This window comes from Salmo salar, chromosome 20 (assembly GCF_965601325.2).
Source record: "Salmo salar chromosome 20, fSalSal1, whole genome shotgun sequence".
NCBI classification, from domain to species: domain Eukaryota; kingdom Metazoa; phylum Chordata; class Actinopteri; order Salmoniformes; family Salmonidae; genus Salmo; species Salmo salar.
In genome coordinates this window covers 43,077,123-43,103,300 of record NC_138310.1, presented here as the reverse complement: position 1 = coordinate 43,103,300, position 26,178 = coordinate 43,077,123, and the positions used below count along the sequence as shown (strand labels likewise).

The 26,178-nt window shown below is 43.5% G+C and overlaps 1 protein-coding gene across 10 annotated transcripts in view; it reads right to left on the bottom strand.

Annotated features, from left to right (window-relative positions):
- Positions 1-26,178, bottom strand: part of lrch3 (leucine-rich repeats and calponin homology (CH) domain containing 3) — a 102,803-nt gene that overhangs the window by 36,872 nt on the left and 39,753 nt on the right. For 9 of the 10 annotated variants that reach the window (XM_082966443.1, XM_014161932.3, XM_082966442.1 and 6 more), the window contains exons 3-13: positions 23,137-23,263; positions 22,868-22,973; positions 20,469-20,605; positions 20,188-20,297; positions 17,888-17,981; positions 9,285-9,417; positions 7,509-7,651; positions 6,504-6,580; positions 6,140-6,179; positions 5,715-5,873; positions 5,389-5,436 (exon numbers count right to left, since the gene is read on the bottom strand). In XM_082966443.1, the coding sequence (XP_082822569.1) occupies positions 5,389-5,436; positions 5,715-5,873; positions 6,140-6,179; positions 6,504-6,580; positions 7,509-7,651; positions 9,285-9,417; positions 17,888-17,981; positions 20,188-20,297; positions 20,469-20,605; positions 22,868-22,973; positions 23,137-23,263 (1,174 nt within the window). The remainder of the gene's footprint in view (positions 1-5,388; positions 5,437-5,714; positions 5,874-6,139; positions 6,180-6,503; positions 6,581-7,508; positions 7,652-9,284; positions 9,418-17,887; positions 17,982-20,187; positions 20,298-20,468; positions 20,606-22,867; positions 22,974-23,136; positions 23,264-26,178) is intronic. The other variant, XM_082966440.1, reaches the window with a different exon arrangement.

Sequence of the window (26,178 nt, the reverse complement as noted above, 5' to 3'; positions counted from 1 at the left end):
CATTTTGGCTTCAATGGGTTTCTGTTTTTTCACTTCCCTCTGGAAAATCAGTTGTTAATATTAAATAAATACTAATAACTACATTACTTTGGTTGCCATTTGTCATTGTCTATTTTTTTAGAGGTCGACCGATTAATCGGAATGGCCGATTTCAAGTTTTCATAACAATCGGTAATCGGTATTTTTGGCCACCGATTTGCCTTTTTTTTTTTTTACACCTTTATTTAACTAGGCAAGTCAAATTAAGAACACATTCTTATTTTCAATGACGGCCTAGGAACGGGGGTTAATAACTGCCTTGTTCAGGGGGGATTTGGGGATTCCTTTTTGCAACCTTCTGGTTACTAGTCCAACGCTCTAACCACCTGCCTTACATTGCACTTCACGAGGAGCCTGCATGGCAGGCTGACTACCTGTTACGCGAGTGCAGCAAGAAGCCAAGGTAAGTTGCTAGCTAGCATTAACCTGTTAGGGCTAGGGGGCAGTATTTACACGGCCGGATAAAAAAAAACGTACCCGATTTAATCTGGTTATTACTACTGCCCAGAAACTAGAATATGCATATAATTATTGGCTTTGGATAGAAAACACCCTAAAGTTTCTAAAACTGTTTGAATGGTGTCTGAGTATAACAGAACTTATATGGCAGGCAAAAACCTGAGAAGATTCCTTACAGGAAGTGCCCTCTCTGACCATTCCTTGAGCTTCTTGACTCTTTTTATTGAAAACTTAGGATCTTTGCTGTAACGTGACACTTCCTACGGCTCCCATAGGCTCTCAGAACCCGGGAAAAAGCTGAATGATGTCGAGGCAGCCTCTGGCTGAAAAACATTAGCGCGTTTGGATAGTGGTCGGTCAGAGTACTATGAGACTGAGGCGCGTGCACGAGGCGACCCCATGTTTTTATTTTCTCTCTCTTTGTACTAAAACACAGATTCCCGGTCGGAATATTATCGCTTTTTTACGAGAAAAATGGCATAAAAATGGATTTTAAACAGCGGTTGACATGCTTCGAAGTACGGTAATGGAATATTTAGATTTTTTTTGTCACGAAACGCGTCGTGCGCGTCACCCTTCTTTACACTTCGGATAGTGTCTTGAACGCACGAACAAAACAGAGGATATTTGAACATAACTATGGATTATTTTGAACCAAACCAACGTTTGTTATTGAAGTAGAAGTCCTGGGAGTGCATTCTGACGAAGAACAGCAAAGGTAATAACATTTTTCTTATAGTAAATCTGACTTTGGTGAGTGCTAAACTTGCTGGGTGTCTAAATAGCTAGCCCTGTGATGCCGGGCTATCTACTTAGAATATTGCAAAATGTGCTTTCACCGAAAAGCTATTTTAAAATCGGACATATCGAGTGCATAGAGGAGTTCTGTATCTATAATTCCTAAAATAATTGTTTTTTGTGAACGTTTATCGTGAGTAATTTAGTAAATTCACCGGAAGTTTGCGGGGGGGTATGCTAGTTCTGAACGTCACATGCTAATGTAAAAAGCTGTTTTTTTATATAAATATGAACTTGATTGAACAAAACATGCATGTATTGTATAACATAATGTCCTAGGGTTGCCATCTGATGAAGATCATCAAAGGTTAGTGCTGCATTTAGCTGTGGTTTGGGTTTATGTGTCATTATATGCTAGCTTGAAAAATGGGTGTCTGATTATTTCTGGCTGGGTACTCTGCTGACATAATCTAATGTTTTGCTTTCGTTGTAAAGCCTTCTTGAAATCGGACAGTGTAGTTAGATTAACGAGAGTCTTGTCTTTAAAATGGTGTAAAATAGTCATATGTTTGAGAAATTGAAGTAATAGCATTTCTAAGGTATTTGAATAACGCGCCACGGGATTCCACTGGCTGTTACGTAGGTGGGACGAAATCGTCCCACTGGCCCTAGAGAAGTTAAACTTATCTTATAAAAAAACTATCAAGCTTAACATAATCACTAGTTATCTACACATAGTTGATGATATTACTAGTTTATCTAACGTGTCCTGCGTTGTATATAATCGATGCGGTGCCTGTTAATCTCTCATCGAATCACAGCCTACTTCGCCAAACGGGTGATGATTTAACAAGCGCATTTGCGAAAAAAGCACTGTCGTTGCACCAATGTACCTAACCATAAACATCAATGCCTTTCTTTAAAATCAATACACAAGTATATATTTTTAAACCTGCATATTTAGTTAATATTGCCTGCTAACATGAAATTGTGTCACTGCTCTTGCGTTCATTGCCTGGCTTGTTGCAAACTAATTTGCCAGAATTTGACGTAATTATGACATACCATTGAAGGTTGTGCAATGTAACAGGAATATTTAGATTTAGGGATGCCACCCGTTAGATAAAATACGGAACGGTTCCGTATTTCACTGAAAGAAAAAAAAGTTTTGTTTGAGATGATAGTTTCCGGATTCGACCATATTAATGACCTAAGGCTCATATATTTCTGTGTGTTTATTATATTATAATTAAGTCTATGATTTGATAGAGCAGTCTGACTGAGCGGTGGTAGGCAGCAGCAGGCTCGTAAGCATTCATTCAAACAGCACTTTCGTGCATTTTGCCAGCAGCTCTTCGCAATGCATTGCGCTGTTTATGACTTCAAGCCTGTCAACTCCCAAGATTAGGCTGGTGTAACCGATGTGAAATGGCTAGCTAGTAGCGGGTGCGTGCTAATAGCGTTTCAAACGTCACTCGCTCTGAGACTTGGAGTAGTTGTTTCCCTTGCTCGACATGCGTAATGCTGCTTCGAGGGTGGCTGTTGTCGATGTGTTCCTGGTTCGAGCCCAGGTAGGAGCGAGGAGAGGGACGGAAGCTATACTGTTACACTGGCAATACTAAAGTGCCTATAAGAACATCCAATAGTCAAAAGGTATATGAAATACAAATCGTAGAGAGAGAAATAGTCCAATAATTCCTATAATAACAACAACCTAAAACTTCTTACCTGGGAATATTGAAGACTCATGTTAAAAGGAACCACCAGCTTTCATATGTTCCCATGTTCTGAGCAAGGAACTTAAACGTTAGCTTTTTTACATGGCACATATTGCACTTTTACTTTCTTCTCCAACACTTTGTTTTTGCATTATTTAAACCAAATTGAACATGTTTCATTATTTATTTGACGCGAAATAGATTTTATTTATGTATTAATTTAAGGTAAAAGTGTTCATTCAGTATTGTTGTAATTGTCATTATTACAAAAAATAAAAATAAAAATCGTCCGATTAATCGGTATCTTTTTTTTTTGGGCCATCCAATAATCAGTATCGGCGTTGGGAAATCATAATCGGTCGACCTCTAGTATTTTTTTCCTTTTTGTATTGGTGTTATCTGTACAATCACCTTCAAGTGTAAAAAAAACAGAAATTAAAAACTGTTTTAAGTGAGAAGTAGGCATTGGTCTGAAGCCAAAAAATAATAAATATGAGCACCACAATGCCTAGTCCACCCCATGCTCTACCAAGGGTTTCTAGCGCAGTTTTGACCTACTACAGTAGCTATGTTAGTCTACTGTACTTCAAACAATGTGCATGCAGGTTGCTTAGGATTCAAACCTAATTCATACTCTTAGAGGTGCTCCCACAATAATGTCATCTGTATCGCATTCAGACCCTCCTCTCTTTAATATGGACAACTAGTTGCTTCCTGCATTTGCATTTTGCAATGTACTGTAATTTCCGGACTATTAAGCGCACCTGAATATAAGCCGCACCCACTGAATTTAAAAAAAATATTATTTTGAACATAAATAAGCCGCACATGTCTATAAGCCGCAGGTGCCTACCGGTACATTGAAACAAATGAACTTTACACAGGCTTTAACGAAACACGGCTTGTAACAAAAATAAATAGGCTTTAACGAAGCACGGCTTGTAACAAAAAATACAAAATTAGCAGTAAACAGTAGCCTACCAAGAAAGTAATTGGTCACCATCTTCCTTCTCCTGTGCACTGAAACCATCTCCTTCGGTGTCGGAGTTGAATAGCCTCAGAATTGCTTCATCCGATATTGGATCGTTTTCATTGTCGCTCTCGTCACTTTCATCCGGAGGCAAATCCCCCGCTGAGCCCTCTTCAACACGCAGCAGTCCAGCCTTTCGAAACCCGTTGATGATAGTGGATTTTTTGACAATGCTCCACGCTGTCAGGACCCACTGGCAGACTTGACCATAAGTTGCTCTTCGCATGCGGCCCGTTTTAGTGAAGGATTTCTCCCCACTTGTCATCCAAGCCTCCCACTGAACACGGAGCGCCACCTTAAATGCACAATTTACACTGATGTCGAGTGGCTGCAAATACTTTGTTGTGCCCCCAGGAATCAGGGTGACAAAATGACTACCGTAATCAGAATGATGGGAAGTTTGAGAGCGCTCGATTTAATCTAAACAGTAAACAAAAAAGTTTGACCTTAACCCGTTCAGCAATTTCATTGGTCTAATGAAAGCTTCATGCCGCCAAAAAAACTGAGCACGTCACAGAATGTTTATTTAAAAAAAATAAAAAATTGTAAAAATTTGAAAGCGGGAAAAATCCATACATTAGCCGCGTCATTGTTTAAGCCGCGACGTTCAAAGCCTGGGAAAAAAGTTGCGGCTTATAGTCCGGAAATTACGGTAATACAATCACGAGAGGCTCACAAGGGGGTAGAGAGTTTGAGAGGCTTGCTCATTACAGCAGCCGGTCCAAACGAAACAGGCTGTACCCAGCAGCAGGGCAGACACTTTCATTACAGGAATGATGAGGATAAGGAACTTTATTGTTTAACAAATTCATGGTTTTATCCGCCCATAAAATAGGACGTTTTGATTGAGGTGACCAGGTAGAATGTGCGACCAATAAAACATTTTACTCGCACAGCGAAGTTAAAGGGTTGCAAAATGCGACTAAATGGTTGCAGTCTAGAGCTCTGCAAATTTTAAAGTAGGCACAAAAAAAGACATCTTATATAAAATATTGTTAAACGACAATACATTGCTGGGGTCGTAGATGTTTCGTCTTTACCCTCAAGAATCAGTGATGGTATAACTTAAGGGGAGGGAGTGTGAAGGAAGGCATGTGACCACAATAGGAGCAAAAGAGGGATGTGTGTGTGGGGTGAGGTGGAGGATTAATGAGGACAATTGATAGGGGGATGACAGAATTCATGGGGGGAATGAACACCGGACGTGACTGCTGAAGAAAATGCGTGGTCATGTTTTTGGAGAGCCCCTGTGAATTTTTATTCAAACTTATGCTTTTTGTTGTTATATCTAGAACCTTTCATGCCAACACCTATATTAACTCAGCATGGCGAGACCTTTAGAGTGAGAGAAAACAGAGCAAAGAGGTGGGAGAGAGAGCGAGAGAGTGCAGTGTGTGGACTCACCTCGTTCTCTGTGGGACTCAGCTTGGTAGGACTTTGAGACACTTTGTGCTGTAGAGACCGAGAGACCAGTCTCAGTCATACACAATGCTCTCCAAAAGTATCCAAAATGTCTACTTAGAAAAAGTGCTAGAGAATGTCATTCATTTGAGGCCAATCATATTTATCTTTTACTTTAACATTTTTAAACATAAGGCTACAGTAGACATGCACAGCATCAGTGTAAACTCCAATAACGTTCCACCAACTCCCCCACTAAATCCACCACTAACAGTGATACAAGAGAAAGACATAAATCAACAATAAAAATGAATAGTAGTCGGAGGAACCTTGACGTAGGTCATGACGGCGTCCCGCTGCACTGTGCGTGACTTCTGTCTCTCCTCCTCGTACCGCAGGGCGGCCAACTGGGCCATCCTCCGCACACGCTCCACGCCCCCACCCGGCGCCCCGCTCGGACCCGCACCAACCCCAGCCCCTGACCCTCTCTGAACACAGAGGGAGGGGGGAGAGAGAGGAAGGGGAAGGAAACAAAGCGAGAGGAGAGAAACCAAGAGAGAGGAGAAAGATGAAGGAAGGAAGATAGGGGGGAAACGGAGGGAGAGGAGGCGGAACGAGGAAGAGAAGAGCGGAGTTGAAAAGAGGCGGTATCAACATTTAGACTCAATACATCAAGTTTAAATACATGGTAGTAATTACGCAGTAATAATCAGTATTGAAAGCTGTACACAGCATTTAGACATACTCGAATTACCTGATTATGAGAGGCAGAAGAGGTTGGATCATGGACAGTCCTGAGGGAGGGGGTGGGTGGGAGACAGATGGAAGAAGGGAGGGGGTTAGATGTGGGATCTAACTAAATACAGATTAGGGATCTTTATTTAGACTGGAGATTTTATGGTCTGTTGCGCACAGTCATTTGGTAAGTCAATTTGTTTTGTTAAAAACCAAACAGAGACACGACAGTAACACAGGAGAATCTGCCATAGAGATGGGATCATGTGTTTTTGTGAGAGTGTTATACATCACATACAACACTGCTATAGGTCAATTTACAAGAAAGGTAGGGTGTGCACACACACACACACACACACACACACACACACACGTCTTCCTACCTGTTCTGCAGAGAATTGTGTCGCCTCGGGTCGTCTGTCCTTGAGTCTCTGGAGGAGTTGGACTTGACTGGAGAGCTCTACAAAGAGACAGTCATCAATACACCAGCCACGATCTCGCTCTTACCCCACACACCACAAACACACGGAGTGCGTTCAGTTCGGTTCAATGTTTACTATGTTGTGTGAAGTTTTGCCCTGAATGACACGTTTCCCTAAAACGGTGCGCACCATTCTTCAACAGCCTTTTGGAGGTACGTTTGCTCCTGTTTGGGGAGTGTGGCCTGATCAATACAAATTGCAAAACTCATGCAGCACACATTACACTATCGCTTCCTGGTCACCATAATCAGGTTCAACTGGTCATTCAGAACAGTAGTTTCATAATTTTTTCTAACCAATTTCATGATGTATAATTGTGATGTTGTCTCATTGCTACAACTCCAACGGGCTCGGGAAAGGAGAAGGTCCAGTCATGAGTCCTCCGAAACATGACCCGCCAAGCCTCGCTTCTTAACACCCGCTCGCTTAAACCATAAGCCAGCTGCATCAATCTGTCGGAGGAAACACTGTTCAACTGACGACCGAAGTCAGCTTGCAAGCACCTGGTCCGCCACAAGGAGATGCTAGAGCGCGATGGGCCAAGTAAAGCCCACCCACCAAACCCTCCCCTAACCCGGACGACACTGGGCCAATTGTGCGCCGCCCTATAGGACTCCCAGTCATCGAACCTCAGGCTGTAGTGACGCCACAACACTACGATGCAGTGCATTTGACTGGTGCGCCACTCAGGAGGCCGTTTCTGTTGAATTAAACATGGCATACTGTTCTGGCGTGATGAACAGGCCCGCAGCCTTCTAAATACAGTCCTGTACACACTGGCCAGTCTCACGCACAAGCACACACACACACACAGTTGGTCCAGTTGGCGGAGTATGGAGCAAAAATGTAAGTCCCATTGGATGAAAGATATATATATTCTATTTTATATCACACACACACACTCACCTCTCCAGTGATGCGGCGCTCAATGTATGCCATGAACTGGGAGCTGAGGCTGATGGTTTCTGCTACTTCTCCTCTCCTACCCTGCTCTTCCTCCTCTCCTGTACAACTGTCTATAAAGTCTATCTGCTCCAGCTCTCCCTCTACTACAGACAGATAAAACAGAAGGACATATTACCACCAGTTCAAAGTAAAGATGACCAAAGATGTAGAATATACACTGAACAAAAATATGAATGGAACAACTTCAAAGATTTACAGTTCATAAAGGAAATTGGTCAGTTGAAAAAAATCAATAGGCCCTAATCTATGGATTTCACGACTGGGAATACAGATATGCATCTGTTGGTCACAAATACCTTCAAAAGAAAAAGGTAGGGACGTGGATCAGAAAACCAGTCAGTATCTGGTGTGACCACCATTTGCCTCATGCAGCGCGACATCTGCTTTGCATAGAGTTGATCAAGCTGTTGATTGTGGCCTGTGGAATGCTGTCCCACTCCTCTTCAATGATGTGCAAAGTTGCTGAATATGGAACACGCTGTGGTACACGTCGACCCAGAGGATAGAAATATGCTCCAGGAATTGTGTCGAGATCCTTACGACACGGGGCCGTGCATTATCATGCTGAAACATAAGGTGATCTGGGCGGATGAATGGCATGACAATGGGTCTCAGGAACTCGTCACGTTATCTTTGTGCATTAAAATTACCTAAGATAAAATACAATTGTGTTCATTGACCTCTTTTCCCTACCCATACCATAACCCCACCGCCACCATGGGGCACTCTGTTCACAACATTGACATCAGCAAACCGCTCGCCCACACGACGCCATACTCAGTCTTCCCGGTACAGTTGAAACCTGGATTCATCTGTGAAGAGCACACTTCTCCAGCATGCCAGTGGCCATCAAAGGTGATTTCCCCACTGAAGTCAGTTACGATTCCGAACTGCAGTCATTTCAAGACCATGGTGAGGATGACGAGCACGTAGATGAGCTTTCCTGAGATGGTTTCTGACAGTTTGTGCAGAAATTCTTAGCTTCTGCAAACCCAGTTTCATCAGCTGTCCGGGTGGCTGGTCTCAGGTGAAGATGCCGGACGTGGAGGTCGTGGGCTGGCATGGTTACACGGGGACTGCGGTTGTGAGGCCGGTTGGATGTACTGCCAATTTCTCTAAAACGACGTTGGAGGCGGCTTATGGTAGAGAAATGAACATTCAATTATCTGGCAACAGCTCTGGAGGACATTTCTGCAGTCAGCATGCGAATTGCACGCTCCCTCAAAACTTGACATCTGTGGCAATCTTGCACATTTTAGAGTGGCCTTTTAATGTCCCCAGCATAAGGTGCACCTGTGTAGTGATGTTTAATCAGCTGCTTGATATGCCACATCTGTCAGGTGGAAGGATTATCTTTGCAAAGGAGAAATGCTCACGAAAAGGGATGTAAACAAATTTGTGCACAAAATTGGAGTGAAATAAGCTTTTTGTGCACATGGAACATTTCTGGGATCTTTTATTTTTGCTCGTGAAACATGGCATGTTGCATTTATATTTTGGTTCAGTGTACAGATGTGTAATATAATCAGCCTGAAATCCAGGCCCATTGTGCTACCATTTCACTCCTTGTACTCCGTGTCATATGCCAAACAGTCTGGCATGACAAGGAGTGGCAGGGAGTGAAATGCTAAACCAACAGACTGGTTCCCAAGCTAGAAAACCATAGAATAATACTGGAAATACACTACAGTACAGTTCACACACAGACAGACATGCCTTGATTCTCACATGTGCCGTTGGTCACAGAATGGGAGCCAGACGTCCTGTGCTCCTCCCTCTCCCTCCGCTGTCTCTGTTCTTTGGTGATCTCTGCCACACGCAGCGGCAGGTCCGACAACTCATCCGTGGGCTGTAGGTACACAAGGAATGAAAGAGAAAATGGATGGGAGAGGAATAAACACATGAATGGAGAGATAAGCTTCAACATAACTGTGAAATATTACACTACCTTGCAAACAAAAGAGCAATCAAAGGTTCTATGTTTCCATTTATGATAACTGACGTGTGCACGTGTGTGGTGTAGGGCTGTGATGATTATGGAATTTTGGATCATGTATATAACCAGTTTTCATAATATTCATCTTTGTTAAATGTTTTGTGCTTGTAATGCAACATAATGCATCTTTGACAATTAGCGACAACACAGCTTTGGAGACACCCCTGTCTTAAAATGTAATGGTTTTGACCGTTTGGAACTCAGTCGGTCTGTCATTTGGGACACACGAAGAACCTTCAGCGGTGTAATTACATGTAAAACGTGATATGGAAAAGAGTTCCATGTTGTCATGACTCTGTGTAGTACTGTATGTTTCCTGGAGTCTGTTTCAGACTTGGGGACTGTGAAGGGGACCCCTTGTGGCATGTCTAGTATGCATGGGTGTCTGAGCTATGTGATAGTCGTTTGAATAGACAGCTGGGTGTGTTCAACATGTCAATACCTCTAACAAAGACATGTAGTGATGCAGTCAATATCTTCTCTACTTTGAGCCAGGAGAGCCTGACATGCAAATCATTGACGTTCATTTTCGGTGTACATTTAAGGGTCAGACATGTTGCTCTGTTCTGGGCCAACTGTAATTTGCCTATGTCCCTCTTTGTAGCACTTGACCATATGACTGGTCCAGGGGACAAAATTAGGGCCTGTAGGACCTATTTTATTGATAGCAATGTCAAGAAAGAAGAGCAGCGCTTTATTACGGACAGACTTTCTCCCCATCTTAGCTACCCTTGCATCAATATGTTTTGACCATGACAGTTTGCAATCCAGGGTTACACCAAGCAGTTGTTTACTCAACTTGCTCAATTTCCATATTATTCATTGCCAGATTTAGTTGAGGTTTCGGGTTAAGTGAATGTTTTGTCCCAAATATAATGCTTTTAGTTTACATGTTTAGTACTAGTTTATTAGTTGCCACCCATTCTAAAACTGACTCTACCTCTTTGTTAAGTGTTGTAGTGGTACATGATAATGTTGAGTCAGCAAACATACACACAGGCTTTACTTAATGCCAGCAGTAAAGATAAACACCATCATTGTAGATGTCCTTACTTTGACAGTCATTTCTGAAGATTATTATTTATTTCATGTGATTAGTTACATTTGTTTCTGTTCCTTATTTTCAAATCAGATCAAATTGTATTTGTCACATGGGCCGAATACAACAGGTGTAGACCTTACAGTGAAATGCTTACTTACAAGCCCTTAACCAGCAATGCGGTTTTAATAAAATAAACCCCCCCCCAAAAAAGTAAGATAAGAAAAACAAATAATTAAAGAGCAGCAGTAAATAACAATAGCGGGGCTAAATACAGGGGGTACCGGTACAGAGTCAATGCGTGGGGGCACCTGTGGAGAGGTAATTGAGGTAGTTATGTACATGTAGGTAGAGTTATTAAAGTGGCTATGCATAGATAATAACAGAGAGTTGCAGCAGCGTGGGGGGGGTGCAACGCAAATAGTCTGGGTAGCCATTTTATTAGCTGTTCAGGAGTCTTATGGCTTGGGGGTAGAAGCTGTTGAGAAGCCTTTTGGACCTAGACTTGGCCAACGGTACCTCTTGCCGTGCGGTAGCAGAGAGAACAGTCTATGACTAGGGTGTGCTGGAGTCTTTGGATTTTTTGGGCCTTCCTCTGACACCGCCTGGTATAGAGGTCCTGGATGGCAGGAAGCTTGGCCCCAGTGATGTACTGGGGCGTACGCACCACCCTCTGTAGTGCCTTGCGGTTGGAGGCCGAGCAGCTGCCATACCAGGCAGTGATGCAACCCGTCAGGATGCTCGATGGTGCAGCTGTAAACCTTTTGAAGATCTGAGGACCCATGGCAAATATTTTCAGTCTCTTGAGGGGGAATAGGTTTTGTCGTGCCCTCTTCACGACTGTCTTGGTGTGCTTGGACCATGTTAGTTTGTTGGTGATGTGAATGCCGAGGAACTTGAAGCTGCTCCACTACAGCCCCGTCGATGAGAATGGGGACGTGCTCAGTCCTCCTTTTCCTGTAGTCCACAATCATCTCCTTTCTCTTGATCACGTTGAGGGAGAGGTTGTTGTCCTGGCACCACACGGCCAGGTCTCTGACCCCTCCTTATAGGCTGTCTCACCGTTGTCAGTGATCAGGCCTACCACTGTTGTGTCATCAGCAAACTTAATGATGGTGTTGGAGTCGTGCCTGGCCATGCAGTCATGGGTTAACAGGGATTACAGGAGGGGCCTGAGCACACACCCGAGGGGCCCCACCTGTTGAGGATCAGCGTGGCAGATGTGTTGTTACCTACCCTTACCACCGGGGGGCGGCCCATCAGGAAGTCTTGGATCCAGTTGCAGAGGGATGTGTTTAGTCCCAGGGTCCTTAGCTTAGTGATGAGCTTTGAGGGCACTATGGTGTTGAACGCTGAGCTGTAGTCAATGAATAGCATTCTTACATAGGTGTTCATTTTGTCCTGGTGGGAAAGGGCAGTGTGGAGTGCAATAGAGATTGAATCATCTGTGGATCTGTTGGGGCGGTATGGAAATTGGAGTGGGTCTAGGGTTTCTGGGATAATGGTGTTGATATGAGCCATGACCAGCCTTTCAAAGCATTTCACGGCTACAGACGTGAGTGCTACGAGTTAGTAGTCATTTAAGCAGGTTACCTTCGTGTTCTCGGGCACAGGGACTATGGTGGTCTGCTTGAAACATGTTGGTATTACAGACTCGGACAGGGAGAGGTTGAAAATGTCAGTGAAGACACTTGCCAGTTGGTCAGCGCATGCTCAGAGTACACGTCCTGGTAATCCGTCTGGCCCAGCAGCCTTGTGAATGTTGACCTGTCAAGGTCTTACATCAGCTACGTAGAACGTGATCACACAGTCGTACGGAACAGCTAATGATCTCATGCATGTTTCAGTGTTACTTGCCTTGAAGCGAGCATAGAACTTATTTAGCTCGTCTAGTCGACTCATCTCACTGGGCAACTCTCGGCTGTGCATCGCTAATAGTTTTCAAGCCCTTCCACATCCGACGAGCGTCGGAGCCGGTGTAGTATAATTCGATCTTTGTCCTGTATTGATGCTTTGCCTGTTTGATGGTTCGTCGGAGGGCATAGCGGTATTTCTTATAAGCTTCTGGGTTAGAGTCCCGCTCCTTGAAAGCGGCAGCTCAGTGACATTTTGACGGCCAACTAGCTGAAACAGTTTGAGAGGGTTTATCTAATGTTCCTTTGTTAGATTTTAGCTCATCTTGATCTGGCTAGCATTAGTTGTTGATGTTATTGTTGACATACATAATTGACAGAGAGAGCGAGCCTACTTTTTCATGGTTGTTTGTTCAAAAGGACTGTAAAGTTGTCAAATGTAAGATGACTCCCCTGGTATTTGCATAAGTCCATTCAGGTGTATTTTGTGGCTTTTGGCGAATGCGTTCTAATGATCTAAAGTTGCTCTGTTGCAACTGCTTGTAAACACACAGTCTAGTTCAAAGTGAATGATCCCAGGCCTGTGGCAAATGGCTTGTTTGCATAAAGGCCTACTGCAGCTCTGACTGGCTATGGCGCACCAGTCTGCGTTGACTCCGGTCCTTATTTACCAGTGTCTATTAATTGTCTAAACCCATGGCCGCTTTCCCACTCTATATTGCTATAGAATTTTCACAAATGCCTTGGTATATGTAATTCCCAAACATTCTAAGAATTTATGAAAACTTTAAAATTACCATATCTAAGCACTTGCATGTCCCAAAAAAAGAATACTCTTTTTTTTATTCTACATGGGGGTGTAATTGGGGGTGTCAAATCGGAGGGCCTACTGTCTGGACCTCTGGCAGTCTCTATGGGGGTACCACAGGGTTCAATTCTTGGGCCAACTCTTTTCTCTGTATACATAAATGATGTCGCTCTTGCTGCTGGTGAATCTCTGATCCACCTCTACGCAGACGACACCATTCTGTACACTTCTGGCCCTTCTTTGGACACTGTGTTAACAACCCTCCAGACGAGCTTCAATGCCATTCAACTCTCCTTCCGTGGTCTCCAACTGCTCCTAAACACAAGTAAAACTAAATGCATGCTCTTCAACCGATCGCTGCCTGCACCTGCCCGCCTGTCCAGCATCACTTCTCTGGACGGTTCTAACTTAGAATTTGTGGACAACTACAAATACCTAGGTGTCTGGTTAGACTGTAAACTCTCCTTCCAGACTCACATTAAACATCTCCAATCCAAAATTAAATCTAGAATCAGCTTCCTATTTCGCAACAAAGCATCCTTCACTCATGCTGCCAAACATACCCTCGTAAAACTGACCATCCTACCAATCCTCGACTTCGGCGATGTCATTTACAAAATAGCTTCCAATACCCTACTCAACAAGCTGGATGCAGTCTATCACAGTGCCATCCGTTTTGTCACCAAAGCCCCATATACTACCCACCACTGCGACCTGTACGCTCTCGTTGGCTGGCCTTCGCTTCATAATCGTCGCCAAACACATTGGCTCCAGGTCATCTACAAGACCCTGCTAGGTAAAGTCCCCCCTTATCTCCGCTCACTGGTCACCATAGCAGCACCCACCTGTAGCACGCGCTCCAGCAGGTATATCTCTCTGGTCACCCCTAAAGCCAACTCCTCCTTTGGTCGTCTCTCCTTCCAGTTCTCTGCTGCCAATGACTGGAACGAACTACAAAAATCTCTGAAACTGGAAACACTTATCTCCCTCACTAGCTTTAAGCACCAGTTGTCAGAGCAGCTCACAGATCACTGCACCTGTACATAGCCCATCTATAATTTAGCCCAAACTACTACCTCTTCCCCTACTGTATTTATTTATTTTATTTATTTTGCTCCTTTGCACCATATTATTTATATTTTATCTCTGAACTTTCTTCAAACTACAAATCTACCATTCCAGTGTTTTTCTTGCTATACTTTATTTACTTTGCCACCATGGCATTTTTTTGCCTTTACCTCCCTTATCTCACATCATTTGCTCACATTGTATATAATCTTATTTTTATTTTTTTTCTACTGCATCATTGATTGTATGTTGTTTTACTCCATGTGTAACTCTGTGTTTTTGTATGTTGTCGAACTGCTTTGCTTTATCTTGGCCAGGTCGCAATTGTAAATGAGAACTTGTTCTCAACTTGCCTACCTGGTTAAATAAAGGTGAAATAAAATAAATAAAAAAAATTGAACAGATTTTAATAACATTTCATGAGGCTAAAATGCTGACAGTTCCAATTTAAGGTCAACCCCGTTATGTGAACTGAACTCTCGTTTTAATATGGTGAAACCATAGATTTTATAAACATTGAACATCTAATAGTTAAATCACAGAGTAAAAGCAGGTGAGCTGGTTCTACTCTTTTTGGCCATTTTCTGGTGTTTTGTGGTGGAAAACTGAGCAGGTCGAGCATAACACGTCAACCCTGTTACCCATAGAAAGATTCATAAAAGCGCAAATTGTTAAAACATTTCTAGACTGAGACGTGCATTTAATTGTCCCTCTCTGATGCACACAACAAGATTCACTTCATTGGCACTTACTATAGTACTCTTTATTTAACCCCTAGTTAGTATAAGAAATTCTATTTTTTTTTACCAAGTTACACAACCCAAAAATTACTAGGAGGACCCAGAGTTACTTCTAATCTTACCCAAGTGCCTAACCGTGTGTGTGTGTGCCTGCCTTACCTAGTTGCCTGACCATCTTGTATGTGTGTCTGTGTCTTAGGTAGTTGACTGACCATCTTGTGTGTGTGTGTGTGTGTGTGTGTGTGTGTCTTACCTAGTTGCCTGACCATGTGTGTGTGCGCCTTACCTAGTTGCCTGACCATGTGTGTGTGTTTCTTACCTAGCTGCCTGACCATGTGTGTGTGCGCCTTACCTAGTTGCCTGACCATCTTCTGTGTGTGTGTGTCTTACCTAGTTGCCTGACCATCTTCTGTGTGTGTGTGTGTGTTTCTTACCTAGTTGCCTGACCATCTTGTGTGTGTGTGTCTTACCTAGTTGCCTGACCATCTTGTGTGTGTGTGTGTGTCTTACCTAGCTGCCTGACCATCTTGTGTGTGTATGTGTGTGTGTTACCTAGTTGCCTGACCATTTTTTGTGTGTGTGTGCCTTACCTAGTTGCCTGACCATTGTGTGTGTGTGTGTGTGTGTCTGTGTCTTACCTAGTTGTCTGACCATCTTGTGTGTGTGTGTGTGTCTTACCTAGTTGCCTGACCATCTTGTGTGTGTGTGTCTTACCTAGTTGCCTGACCATCTTGTGTGTGTGTGTCTTACCTAGTTGCCTGACCATCTTGTGTGTGTGTGTCTTACGTAGTTGCCTGACCATCTTGTGTGTGTGTGTCTTACCTAGTTGCCTGACCATTGTGTGTGTGTGTCTGTGCCTTACCTAGTTGCCTGACCATCTTGTGTGTGTGTGTGTGTGTGTTTCTTACCTAGTTGCCTGACAATTTTGTGTGTGTGTGCCTTACCTAGTTGCCTGACCATTGTGTGTGTGTGTGTGTGTGTGTGTGTGCCTTACCTAGTTGCCTGACCATCTTCTGTGTGTGTGTGTGTGTGTGTGTGTGTGTGTGTGTGTGTTTCTTACCTAGCTGCCTGACCATCTGGTGTGTGTGTGCCTTACCTAGTTGCCTGACCATCTTGTGTGTGTGTGTGTGTGCTTTACCTAGTTGCCTGACCATCGTGTGTGTGTGTGTGCCTTACCTAGTTGCCTGACCAACTTCTGTGTGTGTGTGTGTGTGTGTGTGTGTGTGTGTGTGTGTGTGTGTGTGTGTGTGTGTGTGTGTGTGTGTGTGTGTGTGTGTGTTTCTTACCTAGTTGCCTGACCATCTGGTGTGTGTGTGCCTTACCTAGTTGCCTGACCATCTTGTGTGTGTGTGTGTGTGTTTCTTACCTAGTTGCCTGACCATCTGGTGTGTGTGTGTGCCTTACCTAGTTGCCTGACCATCGTGTGTGTGTGTGCCCTACCTAGTTACCTGACCATCTGGTGTGTGTGTGCCTTACCTAGTTGCCTGACCATCTTGTGTGTGTGCGTCTTACCTAGTTGCCTGACCATCTTGTGTGTGTGCGTCTTACCTAGTTGCCTGACCATCTTGTGTGTGTGCGTCTTACCTAGTTGCCTGACCATCTTGTGTGTGTGCGTCTTACCTAGTTGCCTGACCATCTTGTGTGTGTGCGCGTCTTACCTAGTTGCCTGACCATCTTGTGTGTGCGCGTCTTACCTAGTTGCCTGACCATCTTGTGTGTGTGCGTCTTACCTAGTTGCCTGACCGTGTGTGTGTGTGTGTGTGTGTGTCTTACCTAGTTGCCTGACCATCTTGTGTGTGTGTGTGTGTGTTTCTTACCTAGTTGCCTGACCATCTTGTGTGTGTATGTGTGTGTGTCTTACCTAGTTGCCTGACCATCTTGTGTGTGTATGTGTGTGTGTCTTACCTAGTTGCCTGACCATCTTGTGTGTGTGTGTGTCTTACCTAGTTGCCTGACCATCTTGTGTGTGTGTGTCTTACCTAGTTGCCTGACCATCTTGTGTGTGTGTGTGTCTTACCTAGTTGCCTGACCATCTTGTGTGTGTGTGTCTTACCTAGTTGCCTGACCATCTTGTGTGTGTGTGTCTTACCTAGTTGCCTGACCATCTTGTGTGTGTGTCTTACCTAGTTGCCTGACCATCCTGTGTGTGTGTGTCTTACCTAGTTGCCTGACCATTGTGTGTGTGTGTCTGTGCCTTACCTAGTTGCCTGACCATCTTGTGTATGTGTGTGTGTGTTTCTTACCTAGTTGCCTGACAATTTTGTGTGTGTGTGTGCCTTACCTAGTTGCCTGACCATTGTGTGTGTGTGTGTGTGTGTGTGTGTGTGTGTGTGTGCCTTACCTAGTTGCCTGACCATCTTCTGTGTGTGTGTGTGTGTGTGTGTGTGTGTTTCTTACCTAGTTGCCTGACCATCTGGTGTGTGTGTGCCCTACCTAGTTACCTGACCATCTGGTGTGTGTGTGCCCTACCTAGTTGCCTGACCATCTGGTGTGTGTGTGCCCTACCTAGTTGCCTGACCATCTTGTGTGTGTGCGTCTTACCTAGTTGCCTGACCATCTTGTGTGTGTGCGTCTTACCTAGTTGCCTGACCATCTTGTGTGTGTGCGTCTTACCTAGTTGCCTGACCATCTTGTGTGTGTGCGTCTTACCTAGTTGCCTGACCATCTTGTGTGTGTGCGCGTCTTACCTAGTTGCCTGACCATCTTGTGTGTGTGCGTCTTACCTAGTTGCCTGACCATCTTGTGTGTGTGCGTCTTACCTAGTTGCCTGACCGTGTGTGTGTGTGTGTGTGTGTGTGTGTGTGCGCATTCTCACCTCGTTGCCTGACCATCTCTTGTCTCCACTGTCCACGCTGTTGAAGCCAGAGTCCAGTGCACCGTATGGCCGGCCAGGGTACAGCTCCTCCACACTAAGAGTACAGAAGATAAGATCAACTTCAAGATCACCTTGAGAACAGGATGTGGGTCAAAACACAACGTCAAATGCTTTCAAACACTTGAGCTGCACTTTACTTTTATTTTACTTAAGCAGGGAGTCATGCAGAGAGCACGGTTTCTTTTGCAGATGAGCCCTACATGAACACATCAATAAACAACATTACACTATACATACCTATATACACAACATGTCAACAGGAAACAAAACACAATCATTTGAAACAAAGCAATTTATTGAGTTGCAGTACAAGTGCAAAATCAAGGAAGTCACTTGACCCAGGTACGGTGTGTGTCACTGAGAAGTGGATATGTCTGTCTGTCAGAGTATGGGGACAGCGACAGTATCTACAGTGCATTTGGAAACTTTTCAGGCCAATTGACTTTGTCCACATTTTGTTCATTTACAGCCTCATTCTAAAATGGATAAAAAAAATAAAAAAAATACATTCCTCAGCAATCTACACACAACACCCCATAATGACAATGCAAAAAATAAATTATTTATTTATAAGTATTCAGACCCTTTGCTATGAGACTAAGGCCAACAAGCCCTCAGTCCAGCCTCTCTCAGCCTATTGCGGACAGTGTGAGCACTGATGGAGGGATTGTGCGTTCCTGGTGTAACTCGGGCAGTTGTTGCCATCCTGTACCTGTCCAGCAGGTGTGATGTTCGGATGTACCGATCCTGTGCAGGCGTTGTTACACTTTGTCTGCCACTGCGAGGACGATCAGCTGTCCGTCCTGTCTCCCTGTAGCGCCGTCTTCGGCGTCTCACGGTACGGACATTGCAATTTATTGCCCTGGCCACATCTGCAGTCCTCATGCCTCCTTGAAGAATGCCTAAGGCACGTTCACGCAGATGAGCAGGGACCCTGGGCATCTTTCTTTTGGTGTTTTTCAGAGTCAGTAGAAAGGCCTCTTTAGTGTCCTAAGTTTTAATAACTGTGACCTTAATTGCCTACCGTCTAAGCTGTTAGTGTCTTAACGACCATTCCACAGGTGCATGTTCATTAATCGTCTATGGTTCATTGAAAAAGCATGGGAAACAGTGTTTAAACCCTTTACAAAGAAGATCTATGAAATTATTTGTATTTTTACGAATTATCTTTGAAATACAGGGTCCTGAAAAAGGGAGGTTTGTTTTTTTGCTGAGTTTATTATGTGACTGAAGGGAAAAGGTGCGTGTGTGTAAAACTATACTAGAGTGACTATGCAGGTCTGGATAAATAAACTTGAGTTGCGTGGCTGGCTTATGTAAAGGAAATGTTACTTTGCGCATCTTGTCTTTGGTGTCATAAACATTCCTTGGTTCCTGCCTGTGCCTGGTAAAGATATGAGGGGCTGTCATGACCTCCTCCTTTAAACTATTTGGCAGAACGCCCAGAACATGTTCTTTAAATCAAGATAGGAGAAGGTGCCAAAAATGCCAGAACCAACTCTATGAAACTCTATGAAACTAAATGGGATATCCCGATTAGTGCTACTCAGACTTTCACTATGGTGCATCAAGTTTGTTGGAACCTCTCCAGCGCACTGATAATAAACAATGATTCATTTAAGTTTGACTATGAGTGTCCCTGTGTAAGAATGTCCACAACACCTACCTGTCGCAAAACTTTTTGAAATGGAAAATTATTTGCAAGGACATGTAGAGTTTTCTTATTGGACAAATTCAGGTTGGTCCCTCCCTGTTTTGACCTGCTTGGTTTCTAGGAAATACACCCCTGAGATCCAGTGAGCATGATTAATTTTGTATCCTGAGTGTTTGCAAGGTTGTTGTTATGGTACCCCCCATTCTCAACTCAATGGATAAACTCCCTCTTTCAGCTGTGCTCCCTCGTAAACTCACCTTTCTCCCTTTTCTTTTTAACACTCCCTCACTTCCCATTGATCTCAATTTCTATGTCTCCTCCCCAAACAGTTTCTAGTAAAGTACCTTAACATTTACAGAAGGCTCTGAGAAAGCATGAGAGATTGTAGAGCAGAAAATATCACAATTGTGAGGGAGAGATAAAAGTAGAGATACTGACAGAAAAAGACAGGAGCAGGGAGATGTACAGGAAAGAGTACCCCCTCTTTCTGCCTCTCTCCAGCTGTTCCTCTGCACACAGCTGCTTCCAAGACTGGCTTCTGCCATATTATTGGCAGTGGAAGCGTGTGTGTGCAAGTGTGTCTCACCAGGATCCGAAGGGGAGGGGTCTCCTGTCGTAGTCTGGGAGCTCAGGTGTAGTCTTGCTGGCCTCATTGTTCAGATACTTAAATATATGGATCATCCCCTTTATACAAATCTGGGAATGACAGGGAACGAAACACATGATAGACAATAGAAGGAACAGTTTCACTAGGTTATATTAACACGTGTGGTGCAGGTCAACTGTATAGTCAAGCTGAGAGTGTTTCCTAGTCACTGACTAGGAGCAAAGGTGTGTTTATATAGTCAGACTGTGTGCGTGTGTTACCTGTGCAGGTGGGTTCTGTAGTGGGTTGTTGTCCAGCACGATGCTCTGTAGGTGGCGCAGGTTGCGGTAACACACAGGGATGGATGTCACCTTGTTACAAGAGAAGTCCAGACGCACCAGGGGCAACTCAGACAGCTCTGTATGGACATAGGACACACAGGTTAACTTTAATCCCCTAGAGTCCATGTCTCCAATGCTTCCCACAGTTGTCAAGTTAGCTGGATGTCCTTTGGGTGGTGAACCATTATTGATACACACGGGAGACTGTTGAGCATTTTAAAAAACAGCAGCGCTGCAGTTCTTGACTCTCAAACCAGTGCACCTGGAACCTTCTACCATACCCAGTTCAAAGGCACTTAAATATTTTGTCTTGCCCATTCATCCTCTGAATGGCACACATACACAATCCATGTCTCAATTGTCTCAAGGCTTAAAAATCCTTCTTAAACCTGTCTCTTCCCCTTCATCTACACTGAATGAAGTGGATTTAACAAGTTACATCAATAAGGGATCAGATTTCACCAGTTATTTTTGTCATAAAAAGAGCAGGGGCTCTAAATGTTTCCTATACTCAGTGTTAATGGATGTAGTTTAGTGCCCAAAAAAGGGGGGTTAAATATCGGTCAACTAAATCCTGATCTTTCTTATTTAACCCCCCCCCCCCCCAAATGTGTGTTGTCAAGCTCTAACATGCCAGATTTATCTAATCAAGAAATTATGGTATTTTTTTATTTCAAAATATACTTTTGTGTGTGGTCCAGGTGGTTGTGTGTGTGTGTCTGTGTGTGTGTGTCAGTGGAAGACCATCCTCCTCAGTGAATTTAATACAAAATAAATTGTATAGCATTTCAAAAGTTTTCCTTTTTAGATAAAACTATACTAAATATAATCACGTCATCAAATAACTGATTAAAAAAACACTATTTTGCAAAGAAGGTCAACAGTAGCCTCAACAGCACGCATTAGGGTAGCACCATGGTGTTGACGGAAGACAGCTAGCTCCCATCCTCCTCTGGGTACATTGACTTCAATACAAAACCTAGGAGGCGCATGGTTCTCACCCCCTTCCAGACTTACACAGTAATTATGATAACTTCCGGAGGACGTCCTCAAGCTTATCAGAGCTCTTGCAGCATGAACCAACGTTGTCCACCCAAACAAAGGATCAGAGAATTAATCTAGTACTGAAGCATAAGCTACAGCTAGCTAGCACTGCAGTGTATACAATTATATTTATTTTACCTTTATTTAACTAGGCAAGTCAGTTGAGAACAAATTGTTATTTTCAATGACGGCCTAGGAACAGTGGGTTAACTGCCTTGTTCAGGGGCAGAACAACAGATTTTTAGCTTGTCAGCTCAGGGATTCGATCTTGCAACCTTCCGGTTACTAGTCCAATGCTCTAACCACTAGGCTACCTGCCGTCCCACCCCACCAAAATGTGGTGAGTAATTGACTCAAAAGAGAGAGAAAGGAAATCGTTTTACAGTTTGGAACGAATTAATTTCTTCCAAAATTAAGAAGAAGCAAGAGAGAAAGAGATTGAAAGTGAGAAAAAAAAGCAGCTAACTAGTTCAGCCTACTGAAACACCCTGCTCAAACAGAGGGATGCTATGTTAGCTAGTTGGCTATGACTATCCAACGCAACACTGGAACTCTTCCAAGTCAAGGTAAGCTTTTGGTTTTACTCATTTATTGCCACCGAGGCCAGCTGGTGGTTTACTAACACATTAGTTATATTACCTATGCTGACTATGACGTTGCTTTTGCTAATATGGTGACAACAATGTAGGCTGTTTGTAGAGGTTTGGCTGAGAACGTTTTTTTTCCTGGCCTGGTCACATACAGCTGATTTGTTGTGCATTGAAGCGAAGGGAAGAAGAATACAACGTGCGAAGGGAAGAAGCAAAGGGAAGAAGAATACAACGTGGCTGTTATGAGAGTGAACTCTATTCATTCCGCCGATTCTGTTGAAAAATGTTTCTTAAACAGAAGCAAACAGAACAAAATGGGGATAAACATATCTGAATTTGTCAAATAGAAACTCGTTTGCAACTGTTGGACTAATGATTACACCCTATATCAGCTAGATGCAGGCAAAAGTGTGGAAAGCGGTATTCAATGTCACTGTCACCTCAAATTTTCTCTCGGGCTGTGTGCACCTACGTTGTACTGGGTGAATGGAATATGAATGGGAGTCATCCAACATGCTGTAATAGAAATAAGGCCATGCTCATAAAAAAATACAAATAAACGGCACTGAGCGCCACTGCTGTGTGTGTGTGTGTGTGTGTGTGTGTGTGTGTGTGTGTGTGTGTGTGTGTGTGTGTGTGTGTGTGTGTGTGTTGAGCAGTGCAGACACTGCGTCGGGCCAGGTGGTTGAGTGTGTGTGTGTTGACCTGGGGGTAAGTGGGCCAGGTGGTTGCGGCGGATGTTAAGGTCTCGCAGCGAGTCCAGTCGACCAACCTGAGGAGGGAGTGTCTGGATCTCATTACAACTCACGTCCTGGAGAGAGAAGGAGAGGAAAAGGATGGACTGGTTAAACTGTAATCAAACCACAACACAAAGACTACCAATAAGGGGGGGGGAACGGCAAATCAACATGGTGGTTTTGACACTAAAACCCACGGCCAATTAAGCCCTACTGTGTGCATCTGTCTGTACTGACCAGTTCTGTGAGCTGTAGTAGTTGGCCCAGCTCTTCGGGAAGGGAGACCAGCTTGTTGTTACAGGCGATCAGGACTTTCAACGGCAGACTGCACACCGGGCTGGGCAGGGTCGACAACTGGTTTCGACTGAAATCCGGATGAAAGAAAGAAAAACAGAGGGCGGAGAGAAGATGTAAGAGATGTTTTTGAGTAAAGCTTAGTAAATGTATGTCCATTCAAATAGTTGTGATGGTGGATGTTTTCTTAAGTGTACTGGCAGGAAAATGTTGATTATTATTAAACAAAGTTACAATGTTCAATGATGTTCTTGACATTCTATTGCTATTGTCTGGGAATACTTCCTACCAAACAGGTTGATGTTACAGACATGTTGTGACGTTTCTCTATGCCCAAAACAGATCGCATTAATATTGGTTTATGAATGAACATGTTGACGTTCCAAATGATACACTATTCCATATTTATTGCACTACTTTTATAGGGAATAGGGTGCCTTTGGGATGCTGACCATCTGTTTTAGGCATCACACATCTTTACACAGGTGTGTTGTATGCATGCATAGGCCGTCTTTCTACGGTTAAGTGTACAAGTGTTATGTCAAATTTGTAAATAGATATGTCCATCAGAATTTACTCCACTGTGTGTTAATCACCATACAGTGGGGGGGAAAAAGTATTTGATCCCCTGCTGATTTTGTACGTTTGCCCACTTACAAAGAAATGATCAGTCTAGAATTTTAATGGTAGGTTTATTTGAACAGTGAGAGACAGAATAACAACAAAAGAATCCAGAAAAACGCATGTCAAAAATATTATAAATTGATTTGCATTTTAATGAGGGAAATAAGTATCTGACCCCTCTGCAAAACATGACTTAGTACTTGGTGGCAAAACCCTTGTTGGCAATCACAGAGGTCAGACGTTTCTTGTAGTTGGCCACCAGGTTTGCACACATCTCAGGAGGGATTTTGTCCCACTCCTCTTTTCAGATCTTCTCGAAGTCATTAAGGTTTCGAGGCTGACGTTTGGAAACTCGAACCTATGGGATTAAGGTCTGGAGACTGGCTCGGCCACTCCAGGACCTTAATGTGCTTCTTCTTGAGCCACTCCTTTGTTGCCTTCGCCGTGTGTTTTGGGTCATTGTCATGCTGGAATACCCATCCATGACCCATTTTCAATGCCTTGGCTGAGGGAAGGAGGTTCTCACCCAAGATTTGACGGTACATGGCCCCATCCATCGTCCCTTTGATGCGGTGAAGTTGTCCTGTCCCCTTAGCAGAAACCCCCCCCCCAAAAGCATAATGTTTCCACCTCCATGTTTGACTGTGGGCATGGTGTTCTTGGGGTCATGGGTAGCATTCCTCCTCCTCCAAACATGGCGAGTTGAGTTGATGCCAAAGAGCTCCATTTTGGTCTCATCTGACCACAACACTTTCACCCAGTTGTCCTTTGAATTATTCAGATGTTCATTGGCAAACTTCATACGGGCATGTAGATGTATTCTTGAGCAGAGGGACCTTGCGGGCGCTGCAAGATTTTTGTCCTTCAAGGCATAGTGTGTTACCAATTGTTTTCTTGGTGACTATGGTCCCAGCTGCCTTGAGATCATTGACAAGATCCTCCCGTGTAATTCTGGGCTGATTCCTCACGATCATTGCAACTCCACGAGGTGAGATCTTGCATGGAGCCCCAGGCCGAGGGATATTGACAGTTCTTTTGTGTTTCTTCCATTTGCGAATAATCGCACCAAATGTTGTCACCTTCTCACCAAGCTGCTTGGCGATGGTCTTGTCGCCCATTCCAGCCTTGTGTAGGTCTACAATCTTGTCCCTGACATCCTTGGAGAGCTCTTTGGTCTTGGCCATGGTGGAGAGTTTGCAATCTGATTGATTGATTGCTTCTGTGGACAGGTGTCTTTTATACAGGTAACAAACTGAGATTAGGAGCACTCCCTTTAAGAGTGTGCTCCTAATCTCAGCTCGTTACCTGTATAAAAAGACACCTGGGAGCCAGAAATCTTTCTGATTGAGAGGGGGTCAAATACTTATTTCCCTCATTAAAATGCAAATCAATTTATAATATTTTTGACATGCGTTTTTTTTATGGATATTTTTGTTGTTATTCTGTCTCTCACTGTTCAAATAAACCCACCATTGACAAACCATGACATACCCAAATCTAACTGCCTGTAGCTCAGGCCATGAAGCAAGGATATGCATATTCTTGTTACCATTTGAAACACAGAGGTTTGTGGAAATGTGAAAGGAATGTAGAAGAATAACAGATCTGGTAGAAGAAAATACAAAGTAAAAACCCAAACGTTTTTTTTTTACCACCATCTTTGAAATGCAACAGAAAGGTCCCAGTTCTAGCTATCACTCTGGTTGTAATTCCGATGGTGTCCAAAAGATGGCAGCAGTGTATGTGCAAAGTTTCAGACAGATAACGTGAAGTATGAGCGAACTACATGACATTTAGTGTGAAGTCACCCAGGTACATTAGGGCAAATCGAGACAATTGCATTCACACTAAATGAACTAACATTTTCTGCAAGAATATCGTCAAATCTGTATACTTGGACTTTTCAGTATTAGTAGCCATATTATAAGTTCAACATTTGCAAAACTACCAGTTTTCATAACTTCATAACTGTGAATATTCTTATTTTTGTCCAAAAGGAAAAGGCATGCTGTCGCACAAGGTTAGTAGCTACATTTTACGTCAGATACAGGGTTTCCGGATACTCCCGTAAAGCCCAGCTCATTGGCTATCTAGCTAGCTAGCTATCTATCTAGCTAGCTATCTATCTTGCTAGCTATCTATCTTGCTAGCTATCTAGCTAGCTTTGTTTGACCCCGATTGATGCTTATTTGACAAATTTAGAGTCGTTCAAGTGAAGACCGCCCGCGTCATCGGCGTGCCATGAAGGTGTTGCTCTCTGACCTAAAATGGTGTTCTATTGGATATACTACACCACTAATGATATAGTGAAGTCTGGTTACGTTCTAGGATCTCTGAGGAATATATACGAATGTGATTTGA